This window comes from Lepidochelys kempii, chromosome 16 (genome assembly GCF_965140285.1).
Source record: "Lepidochelys kempii isolate rLepKem1 chromosome 16, rLepKem1.hap1, whole genome shotgun sequence".
NCBI classification, from domain to species: domain Eukaryota; kingdom Metazoa; phylum Chordata; order Testudines; family Cheloniidae; genus Lepidochelys; species Lepidochelys kempii.
This window is the reverse complement of record NC_136395.1, coordinates 25,083,580-25,099,342: the sequence shown is the minus strand read 5'-3', so window position 1 is coordinate 25,099,342 and position 15,763 is coordinate 25,083,580. Positions and strand designations below refer to the sequence as shown.

The window sequence follows — 15,763 nt, the reverse complement described above, 5'->3', positions numbered from 1 at the left end:
TGGCACGAGCTTTTTTTTCTGTAGGTGTAGTAGGATCACTTGCACCATTGCCCCGATCTTCCATTATTTAATTTGCCTCACGTCTCCTCCCTCTCGTGTGACTCAAGCCCTCTTTCGCACCCGTGCGGTGCGCTTGCGTGTTGGTGGGCAGACCGCTGCTGTATTTTCAACGGTTTTGATCTGTTGTTGCTTAAGCTGCAGAAGTGGGAACACTGCAGCATCTTTAGCTGGGCAAAGAAACTTTTAACATTCGATATTCCAGTGTAGTGTGAGAATAATGCAAATCTTTAGACTCAGGTAAAAAACCTGCAGATTACATTATTTTTTCAGCAACTGGCAAATCCATAAAAAATGGGCCAGGGCGGTCAAATCCTAGCCAGGTGGTAATTCCACCGTGCACACATTAGGCTTATTGATGACTTGTATCCTCGTAGCATCTGGAGGCCCCAGCCAGCCCCACTGTGCTAGGCACTGTACAAGCTTGTAACAAAAAGACAGTCCCTGCCTTCGGGCGACTATAATCCACCCCGGCAGTAGTTGCCAGCAGCCCCCATGGGGTACCTGCAGCATGAGAAACATTGCTCCAAACACCGGCCTCCTGCCCAGAGGGCTGCGGTGCTTTAGTGATCAGGAGGAAGAGATGTTACATTTTCTTTCCAGGCCTCAGCCATTAGAGGGGTGACGTTGGGACAGATCCACGCCAGCCCTCGAGCTGGCCTCGTTCCCTCCAGCAGAGATCAGCGTGCTCAGCCACACGCTAGCCAGCACAGCTGCACACTGGAGGCTGGAGAGCAGCTGTGAATCCTGGGAAAGGTGCAAGGGAACAAGAGTACCTTGCTAGTTCAGTCACCTGCGTTTTTATTGCTGTCCCTCTTTATAGAAGTCCAGGTTTTTGACAGTCCTTCCCTTTCTTGTTCCCAACGCCTGGTGAAACTGGCATCTCCAAGATGGCCATGCCTATAGGACACTGGACAGGTAGCAGGACCGAATCACCTTCCAGAAGAGTAAGATCCTAACCTAGGGTTCTGTAAGAATTCCATAAAGCAATCAGAGATCAGTCTGCTCCCGAGAAAAACACTCACGTTATTTTGTTTCCATTGCTCAGACCTACGCCTGCTGACCCCCTGCTTACATGCCATTGTAGTTATGAAAGGTGGTTTTCTTATGAAACTAACCCCCCACCCATGTTATGCCAATTCACCCAAACTGTCTTTTAGTTGGACTCTTCCTACTTCATCCTTTAGCTCCAGGAGTTGGGTATTTCCCTCTCCTGGACCTTTGTCCATAGCCAGAAACTAAACCCAGCAGACCCTAACTCCTAGTCAGCTAAAGATGACATTTTTCTGGGTTGGACAAGTAGGAAGTATTCTGGTCTCTCTTAAAAGCTCAAATATTATCCCAGAATTGATTTTGTTTCTCTGCATCCCAGGCTTTGCAGCAACTCCTGCTCATTTACATGTGTATTGTGCCGGCCTCCCCGGGTGCTGAGGTCAATTGAAACTCAAGAAAAGAGGAGAAATTTATGCAAAACTGTTGATTGCATTTGTATGTAATGAAATCATCCAATATTCATCTGACTATAGACTCTAATCTGAAAGGAGAACTGAAGGACATAAGAGTCACTGGAAAGCAGTAATGAGCTTCTGTAGTGATTAAAAAAGCACTTGAGCTTTCTGAAAATCCACCCAGAAATCGTGTCTAATCAACACTGAATATAGGTGGCAGAGATTACACAGATACATTTTGCAAAGCTCACTGTCGAAAATGTATGCAAGTTGTAAACTCTGACATGCCATCCATGTTCTGTTTTATACAAATCCAGGAAGCACACAATCAGAGCCCAGGCTCGTCCTCGGTGCGAAGCAATCTCGGTGGCTCTGCTCGATGACTCATAAGGAGTGCAATCACATCTATTTTGAAGAGCAGTGTTGGTTTTTAACTATGTTGAGAGCTTGCAGATTCCTCAGAGTTTTTCCTTCCTTTTGTTTCCAGTTGCAGTTTGTCTCCGCTGTGGGTTTTTCTTTTAAAAGGGGGTTGGAATTTCCCCTGGTCCTCGCTCCAAAACCCATGGCTGTCCTGCCACAATTACGTATTCAATAGCACAGACCTAACCAAGGGATCCTCGATAAGCAAGACCGCCGATGTCCCTCTGTGGGGTGAAATCCCCTCACGCGTGGACACAACATGAGGCCTCTGCTTCACTCATATGTCCCCCCTCAGTCCTCGTTCTCTTGTGAGGTTCTGAATGGAGGGCACTCCTGTCCTTCTAGTGAGGATCTTATATTGCACCCATTGCTGAGCTCTGTGAACCCCCAGGCCCCGTGCTGGCCCTCTGTAGGGGGGTGAATTTTACCTTTAGTCTTTTCTTTATTAACTTGAATCAGAAAGCTCCCTCCCAGGTTATTTAAGATCAATGCCCCAGCTTTCCTTTCCGCAGCCAAGCCAAGCCGGAGCAGGTCCCATCTCACAGTGCTGGGCAGTCTCTGCACAATGGCATTCAAGTGATCTCGGAGCTGTTTCTGGAGGAGCCCAATATTGGTGCTTTCCAAGCAGAAAGGAAGGCACAACCTTGCCTCTGAGTTTATGCCCTAAAAGTCAGACAGGCAGATAAGGGAAAGGGATCAGACAGGTCAGTGGCCAGGATGGGAACACAACAAAATAGGGTTTGAATAGTGCAACGTTGGGCTGTTGGAGATTTTGGGCTTTCTAAGATAAACAGGCAGCTCCTTTCTTCTTTTACATGCTATTTTCTATTGCAATCTCGTAGCTAGCTGGCTGCCCACTGTCATTTGTGACTAAATGACAAATCAGACCCTGGAGACAGTCATGGCAGCCCAATGCAGTCAACATTGTCATGTTCTCTTACACTCAGTCTCAGTTTGGCCCTACGACTCTCATGGCATTGCTGATTTCCCAGTTCTCCTACCGTGGCTGGGATGATCTTTTCCCAAAATTTATCTGCTGGCATTTGCATGTTCTCAGTTGCCTTTTGTTTATTGCCTGACTGGGGGTGAAATCCTGGCTCCAGGGAAGTCAATGGGAGACTTCCCATTAACTTTAATGGAGCCAGGATTTCCCCCTGAATTTCCAGCACCCTCTATTATTTCTGTCTTTGCTGCTACTTGCAGCACGTCACTAAGAGCCTAATCCTGAGGAGGAACTGAATTAAAAGCTGGGGGCCAGACCGGGTATTGCCCTGTGCCTTGTGCAGTCATTCCCACAGAAATGGGCATAGAATGCTGCCATATCACAAGGGTAGCATCTCACGTTCACTTTGCACTAATGCAAACGACCACATAACATGTAGGGCCATGGAGGATCAGGCCCTGAGGATCTGACTGTGATCTCCATTCTCCCCTGGAGTTACTCTGGATTTACACCCGGGAAAGGGAAAAGCAGATCCAGCCCAACTGAGGCCCTCACAGTTCTGCCCAAATTCCGTATTGCAGCGCGTGTAATTAACTTGCTCTTTATTGCCTCTGCCACATGATTAATATGGTTCGGAAAACCAGCCAGAACAGTGATTTCTGTGGCACCTCCAAGGTTTTCTCTTCACAAGTCGACAGCTTGCCACTGATCTTTTCCACTCATTTACCCCCTTCAGCCAGTTCTCCACACCACTGCCTGTGAGAATCCACGTTTCCAGGGCTGCCTGCGAAGTGCTGAGTCAGAGGCTTTCCTGCAGTCCGAAGGGGTAACGCCAATTGGTGTTCCTCTTGTTGGCTAACTCTGTGTGAACGGAAGGTGATCCACATAGCCTGGCATGATGTGTTCCTTATAGGTACATGTTGTTTACACTTGTCCTGCTGTTACCATTCTGATGGGCACAAATTGCAGTGACTGCCAGGCAGTTATGTGAGGAGAATTCAAGCAGATTTTAGCTCTCAGTGCTTATCGGTTTCTTCTCTTACTACTGGTGCCATTGTTTTACGAAGGACGGGTTATCCTAACTTGCATAGCCATTGCTCTTTTTTTCCAGTTTTTAAAGATCAGCCCCCACATCTGCTTTCCACTCCCTTCGCACCCTCTCTGGCACCCTGCTTTGCCTTGATCTTCTGAAAATAACTGCCTGTAGCTTAGTAAATTCATTAGCTGACTGACTCTGCCTAAATGTCCCGTTTGATGGAAGAGACTCCATCCAGTGGAGGTTGGGCATGACTACACCCTTGCTGATGGAACCAATTTCCTCTATTCTTGGCCAGAGGCTGGCAGCCTGCAGGACCCACCACAAGGTGCATGGGCTCAGGGATTCACTCTTCAAGTGGTTCAAAATGCATTGGCCATTGCACGAACCATGCCTAGCCTGTCTGGCATTGTTTGGTGTTATGGGTTTAGTTAATGAGGTGGAGCCAGATGCTATGGTAACGGGGCTGGTACATCTGTAAATGTTCCAGGGAATTTCTCCACCTAATAAGAAAAGGAGCACTTGTGGCACCTTAGAGACTAACCAATTTATTTGAGCATAAGCTTTCGTGAGCTACAGCTCACGATGAAGTGAGCTGTAGCTCACGAAAACTTATGCTCAAATAAATTGGTTAATCTCTAAGGTGCCACAAGTGCTCCTTTTCTTTTTGCGAATACAGACTAACACGGCTGTTACTCTGAAACCTCTCCACCTAATGGCTCCCAGAAACAACAGGCACTGTCTGGAGCTCCATCAACGGCTTTGGGAGGTATGTGGCGGGCAGCAGCAGGAGCCCATGACCAACCCCCACAATGCCTTTCTCTCCCCACAGGTTTCCTCTAAGCATGACAGTAGATGAGGTGTGCACAGCCAGCCCTGGAATAGGTGAGAGTCGTTGGAATGTCAGGCCGGGTTCGGTCGTGCTGCAATTAGTGGAAGTGCTTCTGAACTCTCATGTCTGCTCCACATAAAGGTGGATCTAGGAGCACGGGCATTGTTCCCCACAGTCACCTTTATGTAGGTACGAGGGGAGCTCTTCTGTTGGTGCAGCCCAGCAGCCTTGGTGACGGGTTAAAAAAAAACCCCAAACCAAAAAACTATTTGATAAATGTCAAAAGAAATAAAGTAATCAGCTGAAAGCAATTTGCTGAGCCGTGTAACCGCCTTGGGCTTACCATTTTCCTTTATTCATTTATCATGATAGACGCTTTCGGCCAAAATACACAAAGCAGAGAAATTGTTGACATGTGGGGCCCAAGTATAGAAAATCTTTCATTCCAGCCCCCGCCCCCTGCTCTGTGGACAAAATAACTTTCTTTTTTTTTTTTTTTTGGTTGTTTATTTAAAGACTACAGAGAACTCGGCGCTGCTCAGAACCAAACGGCCTTTGGACCAGGGTTACTCCATAATTCATCATTTCCTCTGTTTATGAAGATAAACTGTGTTCTTGGGACGTACCTGCCGATAATGAGGGGCAGGAAGCTGCTACAAAGCATCCAGCATTTAGAGCAAGTTCTGCTCCCCCCATGCCTCAAACCGTGCACATGATTCCCATTGGAAACTGAGACCCTGCAGTCAGAGTGGGGGCCGGAATGTGGCTTTCAGGAGGCGTCTAGCACGGTGCTTTCGAGTTCTCGTTAGGTGAGCTTAGTGCTGGCCAAAGCTGCTGGATTGACAGCTTGGGAGTTTCAAATCTTCTCTGTATCCATGAAACTGCTACAGCCTGGGGAACCGAAATACCATCCTCCCTGCCCCACCCCTCCCAGCGTGCCTCTCTCTACACCTCAACGGGTACAGAGTCATCCAGTCTCCTTGGCTTCTCTGCTAAGGGTGCCAACAGACGTGAGGCTCACTGCACTGTTCCCCCGCAACCTACCCCTGACGTGCACACTGGTCCATTGCGGACTGGCCTGAGCCCATCAACGTGCGTCACACAAGCCATCGAGCTTTGTGGTTTTGCTAGACGTAACTGCAGCCTCATTCAGCCACTAAGAGATTTGGGCTGCTCTGCCAGGTGTGTGCAACCCGTCCAACACATCGAGCTGGGAGCCTTTGCGTAAACAGGGGCCAGGCCACAGGTGAACGAAACGTAAACTCTCCTGCAAAGGGAAGGGGATGGAGTGACAGGGAACTGCCTGGTCTGGATTTTAACGTCTCCTTTTGATTTTATTTTAGCTGAAAACAAACGACCTGGTTCACAGCAGGGCAATGAACATGTGGGTTTCCCTTAATCGCTTCCCTTTCTTCCCCCAGCATTATGGTTAGGGGCAGCTGGAACCCAAAGGAGCCTGGGAAGGCTCCAGGTAGAGCCTTCAGAATTGTGAGGTACATGGGGCCTTCTCTGAAAGGAGGATCCTGCGAGACCAACCTTCTGCTCAGTGTGGCTGGACTCTAGCTAGTGAAAGCCGTGGTTTTTGAGCACTCCTGTTCCGCTGGGACAAATCTATGCAGTGCCCTTGTCCAATGCATGAGTTTCAGCCAAGCCCCTGGGGGAAACACCTGCAGAATGGCAGGCTTTAGGGCCGGGTGGCCCTGCTTGCTGCTATTGACTTTAAGGCCCTGTCTGTATCCAGTAGCAACACTGATACAACACAGAGCAATTGACCCTAGTGTAGACAGGCTCTAAGTGGGAATTTCATGGTAGGAAGTGTAAGAAAGAGATCTGCAAAGGGGACAAACATGCATTAATCTGACAACCCCACCCCTCAGTGCTTTAATGCCAGTGGCAGAGAGAAGCTGCTGCCATGGTGAAGGCTGACAACTAAGAGCCATTGCGCCCAGTATTCCTCAGTTCCTCTTAACCTTATTTTATCCAAATTCAGTTGTCATTGTTTGAATCAATGAAATACAGACTAGATTCACCCACCCCCAACAATGATTATGGGCCAATCCCCTGAGTAATCACAGCATAACTCTGTTCATGAGGTACGACCCAGTCCGTCCTGCCAGTCACACTAAGCTGCTACGACCAAGCATGGAGCATTTGGTCTGTGGTTCTCTGCAGGCCATAGTCACTGCTGACTGTGTCTGTCCAAGCTGCACTCAGCCGAGGAGCTCCTTGGTCTTCCCTGCCAGGAGCTTGTCCATCTCTGCTGCAGTGTCATCTGTCATTTGCTGGATCTGTAGCAACATAACATGGCCTTGAGTTAGATCCTTGTAAAGATGGGACACAGGCAATTCCTAACACAAAGCCCAAGCTCCAAAGCAAGCCAGCAGGCTAAATTCCGTTCTCGGTGTATATCCAGTCACTCCTCTGAGGTCAGTGGAATGTTCTTGTTCTTGGAGTAACTGAGACTAGAAGCCAACTGACTGTATGTGGAAGATCACAAATACATTTCACAAGCTGTCAAAACCCCGACAGATGCATCTTCCCACCAACACAATAACAGGTGCACGAGGAATGGTCTGAGCACACATGTCTTGGAAACGGGATCTCCTGATTTCTAATCCTAGCTCTGACACTATTTCCTGCTGCAGCCTTGGGCAAGTCACTTCTCTGTGCCTCCATTTCCCCAGCTGTAAAATGATAGCACCTCTTCACAGCACAGGCGTGTTGTAATTAATGTTTGGTAAAGGGCACAGAAATGGAACTCAGCACGGGCGTTCTCAGTGGTATAGTTATGGCTGATTGGGTTTGAGCATTGCCACGCGGTATGTCGAGTGACCTGTCTGACTCCTCCATCAGCATCCAGTTCTCCTTTAGCCAGATCCCGTCAGTGGCTGACTCTCCCACACCCACACACACCCAACATTTAACCTACTCTCCGTACAATCCCTGCCGGTCTCTGAAAGGCTCCTAGTGAAAAGCTCTTGGCTGAGACTGATCAGTTGCTCTGCCAAGTCCTTATTTAATAGACCTAACGTGGTGGGACAGTCTGTCGGTGAAACTGGAGGCCACCAGATGTCAGAGCCAGAACGTAAAGGACTCATCTCCTTACTCGTCGTAGCCTTCCTGCTGTTGTAATGAATTGCACAGCAGCAGCCGCAGTCTGCTAGTAGAAGCTTTTGCTTTTATTTGCAAATCGAGTACCAGACTGATTTACTCCCCTCTGTCATGGGGAACGCAGCACTATTCCAAAAGCCCAACCTGGTGCTCCAGAATCATGGTAATAAGAGTGGAGACAGGCCAAAATTTCAAAGGAACCTCCTAAATTGTGGTGGCCAGAGTTGTGCATGCACCTATTTGGGTGCAAAAGCCATGTGTAAGTGTGCGATGGGAATTTGCATGTGCAATACAGGCAGAGGTGACTATTGGGCACATACCATCGCTATTTGTGTGCAAATTTAGGTTCTGCCTGCTCCAATCTTACAGGGCCTATGTAGAAGGGTCTAATATCAATTTGGTCCCCAGTTTCCTAGGATTCCAGGTACGTGGGAGGTGAGCTTGCCTCATGTTGAAAATCCCTGGCACAAGCAAAATCTGAGCTGAGACACTGACCCCACAAATACAAGAAGCCATCTGACTGCTCTGGAAGAGCTCCTCTTTTTGCTTGCACAAACTTTTATGCCAGGAAGTGTTTATCAAAGGTGTCCACAGCACCAGCTTTTGGGCACACTGACACATTCAGAAGATAATTCCTGTTTAACACCAAAACATCCCCATCACGGCAACAGCTAATGCTACTATGGCTTTGTCTATCCCATGAGCTAGGGCTGGGATTCCACGTGCTCTCACGGAACCAGTGCGAGTAGAGATAGCAGAGTAAATGTAATAGCTCAGCCGTGCTTCCAGTACCACTGCCCGTGTTACCACGACTGCACTGCTGTTTATTCTCGCGCTAGCCCAAGCAGGAAAATCCCACCCCTAGCTCATAGTGTAGACGAAGCTAAAGTTAACTTCTACCAGCAGCGAGCATGCAAAGGAGTGCTCTCTGCTATATTCCTAGGGTTTACTGCTAACAAATAATATCTTGCAGTTAGAGGCCTTTATTCAGCAGGGTACTTAGGCATGTGCCTAATCTTAAGCATGAGTAACTGACTTCAGTGAGACTGCCCATCTGCTTAAAGTTAGGTATGTGCTTTAGTATCTTGCTGAATCTAGCCACAAAGCCATAGCATAGTGCAAGGTTACTAATGTTTGATTAGTGTTAATTTCATTGCAGTCAATGGAGCATTGTCGACTCCCACCAGCTGATGATCTGGCCCTATGTGCTTGCAAAGTCTATGTGCACTTACGGCATTGCATAAATGATGGTGATAAAACTGCCAGTGAAGATTCAAGCAGCAGGGCTGGACTCTGGCCACCCTGCTGGCCTGCGTATTTGGCACATGCTGCTACAGTAGGCTTGTCAGGCTACTGAAGGTTTGTGGGAACCTTTACTACCCTCCCCCCTTCAATTTGCACAGGTTCATGCCCCAAAGTTGACTCTAAGTTTCAGGTTTGAACAAAGCCAAAATCGCTCTGCGGAAGGCAGAGAGAGCAGCAGTTATGACTTATTTAAAAAAAAAACACAAAAAAGGGCCAGGCCCACCTCAGCCCCCCCTCAAACCCAGCTCCTAACAAGTGTTTCCTGAAATCTGCGTTTTTGTTACCAAAGTCTAGCACAGCTGGATCTTCTCCCTCATGGCCCTGTCCCAAGGGAGTCAGGAAACATATGCAACGCACTGCTGGGGAGAAAAAATACCTGCTTTTCTACCAGCTTAATGGTGTCTTCAGACACTGTGCTCTTGGCCTTCTTCACTTGGTTCACAGCGTTACTCCGGACCTTTCGCAAAGAGTCCTTACCCTTGTTCGTAAGCTGTTTGGCGAGTTTAGCCAGGCTTTCACGGTGTTCTCTTGTTACCCTAATCAGGGAGAAGTAAAGGGCGTTAGGCGTAGCATGTAACTGATCTGTTCATTGTGATATTATGTGTGTGCAGGATAAACTGGCAAGCTGAGGAAGTACAATCCACTGATCCTGTCCACACTGGCCTCTTTCAAACAGTTCCTCCTGGGTCTGGGACCGACACCTTTCAAACTAAGTCATGTAAGTCTCAGGACTGGAGTGGAAGGCAACAAGCATGGCAGTAGCTTAGGGATTTGGATCAGATCTTATTACGTTTATGGTTTTCTGTGCAGTGCCTGAAAACCATGCTGAAATGTTTAGGCTTTTCTTTTTTGTGCTGCCAAGGCATCTGCAAGAGTGAAGAGGGAATATCAACCTCAAAACTTGAGATGCTGAGCTGAAAAGTTTAATCCTGCTGTAAAGCTGTGAAGGGGCAGGAGGAAACCCCTTAACCTCTCCTTGCAACTGGAATAGTCTGAAAACTATATCTGGGAGTTATACAGCTTACAGGGTGAATCTCTTTATTCAGCCATTTTCCAGTTCTTCACGAGCATGCGGGAACCAGACTGGTATTTCCACTGTGATCGTATTTAACACGCTGTTTGAGAAGAGACCAATATTGCAAAATTTTCTAAAATAATGATTTCAATTTATTTGTATCCAACTCTAGCAGACTGAGGTTTCAAACCAGACTTGTAATTCAGACACTCAGCTCCTCACAGTGGGTCAGGAGCTGCAGACAAACACAGGGAAAACTCCCATGATTCCCCAGTTGCTTCAGTTTCTAGATCAGAAAGGAGAGGCATCTAGGATCCTGAGCATAAGAACGGGGCACTGGAGCTGCAGAGACCCTGTCACCCTCAGAGGCCCTGGTCAAGTCATTTAATCTCTTGATACCTCACTCTCCCAGTGTGGAAAATGGGGCTCTGACAGCACCTATTGTGAGGATTAATTATTTAGTAAATGTTTTCAAAGTGACTTGAAGATGAAAAGCCTGTTGCAAGTGCTACATATCATTAGCAAGAGAATGCCTGTCTGCTAGTGGGAGATATTGCAGAATAAACATTTCACAGGAGTATTTAGAAATTGACTGCAACAGACTAGGTCACTGCAACATTAAAGACAAGGCTCTTCCTGCGCGGAAATCAGGAAATGGGGAGTTAGGGTTCCCATAGCAATGTTAGCTCTGCCTCTTTGCGGGTATTAATTACAAAGAGTCTTTCATTACCCGAGCAGTTTCTGAACCCTTTCCTAGCTCACTCACAGCCTGATAAGCCACATTCCCTTTGGTTTCTTCGCTCCACAGCCAAGTTGCTCAAGGCAGATGTTTGCAGAGGCCCTGACCAATCACAGGCTCATTCATTTATTTCCAGAGCTGATTATTAAATTATTATTAGGAATGAATTTAGTGTCTGTAAAAAGTGCAGCATTTAACAGACCCACAGACCGTAGTCCAGGACAGATCCGCTTCACGACTGCACTGCTCTGTTAATGTGCTGCAGCTGAGGTCTGGAGGCAGGCAGTTTGCCTCCCTAGCCCTTTGTTTCCTCTGCTGAGCTGTGGCCACGGGAAGAGTGACTGTGCCCATAAGTCTGGTGATGGAGATGCCTGGATGAAGGTGACCAGTTTATTTCACACAGGGCAAACATCTGTCATCTTAGACCTGAGCCTGCATTTGAGCCATTGACCTAGGAGGGAGAAACTATGAATCAGAACACCAATCCTTTCAGGGCTTCTCTTCTGAAAGTTATGAACCAGAAAACAGCCACATACCAAAACAGCACAGTCTGTTCATAAGAACGGCCATATGGGTCTGATCAATGTCCATCTAGTCCAAGATCCTGTCCTCCAACAGTGGCCAATGCCAGGTGCTTCAGAGGGAATGAACAGAACAGGGCAATTATCAAGTGATCCATCCTCGGTTGTTCAGTCCCAGCTTCTTGCAGTTGGAGGTTTAGGGACACCTAGAGTCTGCGGTTGCATCCCTGACCATCTTAGCTAATAGCCATTAATGGACCTCTTCTCCATTAATTTATCTAGTTATACTGTTCAGAAATAGGGGTAAAAGAGGTCAGATTCCCAGACAGTGTTTCAGGGGAGCATCTCTGTCTGCTACTCTGGACATTGGAAATTTCTACATGACTCTTTTCACTTACTTCCCTGCTAGGCAGAGGGTGTGTTGGTCTGTGGCTAGAGCTCCCCACGTGCGGTAGATCCAGTTTGTGATTTGCTGCTCACCTCCCCACATGTGTAAATGTTTTGTGGATTGTGCTGAGGGTATCACTCAGCTGCTCAGGGCTGCTGAACCTTTAAGGAAATGTTTGTTTATGCAGTGCTGCCAGATTTCCTATGCTGCTTGGCACAGGGTCACACATCTCCTTGTCTGTCTTTATTAATGCCCATTTCTGTTTAACAATGTGTAGTGACATAGAGCTTTCTTTGTGGGTTTTACATTCCACTGAGATTATATATAGGTTCTGAGCTCCTACCACCAATAATGCTACAAAAACGTCTATTTCTTTCAGGCAGCCGCTGCTCCTGCTAAGGAATTCATCAATGCGAGGCTGCTGGTTTCAAAGGCCATCCATTCCCTTGAACGTGGCGATTCTGGCACCAGATCTGCTAACCTCACAGGTGATCTGGGCACATTTCGTTTTGGATGTAGGAACTGTTGTCCCTATCTCCTCTTTAAAGGGAACTGCTGTAAGAGAAGCCTGAGATGTCTAATCAGAAGTGACGAAAAGGGGCAAGGTGCTTGCCCCTTCTCCGCCTCCCTTTCACACCAGCCCATAGAACTGGCTCTGTGCTGGGGCGTGGACACTCCCCACCCTTGGAACTCCAGGAGGCTCCTACTGGGGTGGTGCCGCTTCACATCACCCCCAACATAGAGCTGCGAGCAGATAACCAGGGCCGAACCCTCGCTATTTAAACCCAATATTTTTAAAAGTGTGCAGGGCTCAGATTGCTAGTGATGTCTCCTCTTTGTTTCTTTCAGTCAGTCGCCAGTTATCCAAACACGGCCACATCTCGATGCTCTCTTATGAGCCTGGGGCACATGCACAAACACAGAGGGAAAACAATGCGGGCCACTTCTGGTCTCTGCTGAAAGACGTTTACATTGGTAAGAATGGTTTTGTATCATAAATTATAGGAATTTCCTGTGAGTGAGAGGGATCAGATAGAGGTACACAGGCGCAACTGGATACTCTGCTTGTATGATTTGAGATACATGTTGAAAGTTAATGTGCAAGATGAATTACCCAGTACTAGGTGAGAATGACATATTTTTGTTATGATGAAAGAATTGGAGTACAAGGTTCCAAAACACTTTGTTTTTTCAAATGACATTTCATGAGCCTGTTTGCCCCATACTGGGGACTGTGGGTACTTCTTAAATAAAAGAATTAAAGCAGAGTCACTGAACTTTCAAATGACTCACTGGACTTTCAGTCAAATGTGTGTAAAAATATTACTAATTTATAAACAACATCCAGTCTCTCACAATAGATCTAAAAAGAGATGGCTGTAGCCAGGAGGCAATACCACAAAGGGCACAACGTCAGGTCAGATTTGGCTGAGAAATCAAACTGATAGAAATTTTCTCAAGTTTTATTTTTTAAACTGGAACAGAAACTTTTTTTAATACAAATAAACATTGCCCATGCAGTGTTTGCGACACAAACACTGAAGCAGGTTTGTGCCCGAGGCCCTAAAAGGGAAATTGACATGAAAGTGAAAGTAGACAAAAATAAAGGTGACTAGTCTCTATTTGTTGTCTAAGCTGAGGGAAATGCAAAAACAAAACAAATAGAATAGACAGAGAAAAGTAAATTAGATTGTGAAATTTTTCCATTATAATAATCGCAGGCTGTGATCATGCAACTGGATCGATGTGGATGCAAATTTGACCACATGTATCTGGTTGCTGGATCAGGACAGAAATTACCTGTGTTATCAACACCACCTGACATTTGACAGTACAATAGTTGGATTTTTTTAAAAAATGATTTGTAGTCCAATAACGTCACTTTAAAGGGACACTGTCAAACATGATCAATCACATTTCTGTGTGGAAAGTATTGGATTTACTGGAAGTACAAAAAACACCTAAAATAACACTTTCTGAAGAAAGATAAAAGGAAAACATCTCGGGTTTTTTACTATGCACATTTGACATCACCTTTGCATAGTCAATTTCACTGATTCTCTTGACTTGTCAGTGAGTTTTTCCTTTGTAAATATCAGGAAGCAGAAAAAAAATTATAAAAACTTAAAGAATTTAAAAAAATCCAGGGCATACTATTTAAAAAGGTACCTTTATCAAAAACTGGATTTTTTTATAAGTAATTGTTTTGAAACTAATCAAGTTAACACTGTCCCTTTTTAAAGGCTAGTCGAACCTGTTAATATTTAGTCTTGTCACAAGAGAACACGTGGGAAGCGTGAATCTGAACTTATGTGGCAACCTGCTGGTCATCTGTCCTCAGTCAGAACTGAGACTGAGAGAGAGAGAGACTATGTTCTGTTAAACTGGGACTCCCTGACCTGCCAAACACCCAGGAAAAATGAAACTAGGAATGACAGCAGTGATACCCCAGAGGGGACGATGAAATAAGCCGGACAGATTTCCTAGTGCTGACCGTATGGGTAGACAGGCAACATGACTGGAACTCCGCCTCATCTGCAGCACCACAAAAGAAAGTGACAGAACATACACACTTGTTTGACAACACTTTTTTGTTTTTAAAGGATTTACTGATTTCTGGATTTCTTCTCCCCTGTAATTCATATTCACTGAGTGCCCATTAACAATACTGTGTGGCAACCCAAGATCCTAGGCAATTATGAAGATAATAGTGCCCTCCTCTTCCGTCCTGCCACTCCTTAGGAAACAGGGAAGGGGAGAGAGCATATGAAAGAAAGAAAACCAGCAAATGGAATGAAAATTCCACTCAGCTTCCCTCAAAGCAACAGACAACAGCAATTAGAGACTTCTCTGATTGAAATACTTGAAACGTAATGTAATTTCTTTAAGCAGATCTGTAATACAAGCAAACTTTAATTTGTCTATTCTTATCCAAAGTCACCTACTTGGAAATATACATAATATATGGTAAGACTCTATCAGGGGCCCTTATGCAAGTTGTTCCAGACCATTCTCAGAGATGCGGGCCCTAATTCACTGGGCTTGGAATGCCAATTGTCTGTATTTTTGCAACGTTTATGTCTATCTTAGGTACCTATCTGGCCCTCATTCCATAGGACAGTAGTGCCTCACAATCTTTAATTTATAATCCTCACTGCACTCTTGTAAGGCAGGACACGGCTGTTATCCCCATTGTACAGATGAGGACACAGAGAGGCTAAAGGACTTGCCCAAGGTCCCAGGAAGTTTGTGGCAGAGCAGAAATTTGAACCCAGGTCTCCCAAGTACTAGGTTAGTGCCCTAACCACGTGTCTAGATCTGTGGATAAGCATTTATGGAAGTCAGAATGAATAAAAATAAAGCCATGCTCTGATTGGCCTGTTGGGGTTTTTTTTGTGGTGTAATCTGCATAATTAAATTCCTAATAAAACGGAGATACATCACAAATCTTCAGAGCATCCTGATGGGCTGAGGCTGTAACATACACTGATGTCTGCCCCTCCCAGCATCAGCTCTTCTGTGACTGTGGACTTCAGTGGGAGATGGATCAGACCCTAATTCATCTCAAGTACACAACAGATATCTGCCCATAACTATGACAGACATTTTGCCAGAAGCTGGGAATGGGCGACAGGGGATGGATCACTTGATGATTACCTGTTCTGTTCATTCCCTCTGGGGCACCTGGCATTGGCCACTGTCCGCAGACAGGATGCTGAGCTAGGTGGACCTTTGATCTGACCCAGTATGGCTGTTCTTATGTTCTGCACTCCAGTACATTGGTTTGTATCCAGAAGTGAATGGACTTACTCTGGATTCGTACTGCTATAAATACAGGAACTGTTTCAGGCACCACTGTAATGCAGCTGCCTCTGGGGTAGAACTTGACAGCTGTTTAACAGCTGTACAGCAATCCTGCATAGCAGTTAAATGGAAATAGTGAAAGAA

The 15,763-nt window shown here is 46.1% G+C and overlaps 1 protein-coding gene and 1 long non-coding RNA gene across 5 annotated transcripts in view; one reads left to right on the top strand and one right to left on the bottom strand.

Moving 5' to 3' along the window:
• Window positions 1–5,069: 5,069 nt before the first annotated feature.
• The window catches only part of MRRF (mitochondrial ribosome recycling factor), a 19,886-nt gene continuing 9,192 nt past the window's right edge, over window positions 5,070–15,763 (bottom strand). For 3 of the 4 annotated variants that reach the window (XM_073314102.2, XM_073314101.2, XM_073314103.2), the window contains exons 6-7: window positions 9,529–9,688; window positions 5,070–7,024 (exon numbers count right to left, since the gene is read on the bottom strand). In XM_073314102.2, the coding sequence (XP_073170203.1) occupies window positions 6,947–7,024; window positions 9,529–9,688 (238 nt within the window). In that variant the 3' untranslated portion in view covers window positions 5,070–6,946. Of the gene's footprint in view, window positions 7,025–9,528; window positions 9,689–11,442; window positions 11,541–15,763 lie in introns of those variants that run through there. The other variant, XR_012155238.1, reaches the window with a different exon arrangement.
• On the top strand, window positions 12,198–15,155 carry LOC144929501 (uncharacterized). Its single transcript, XR_013634757.1, has 3 exons — window positions 12,198–12,303; window positions 12,665–12,790; window positions 14,419–15,155. It is a non-coding gene; the product is annotated as an uncharacterized LOC144929501 (long non-coding RNA).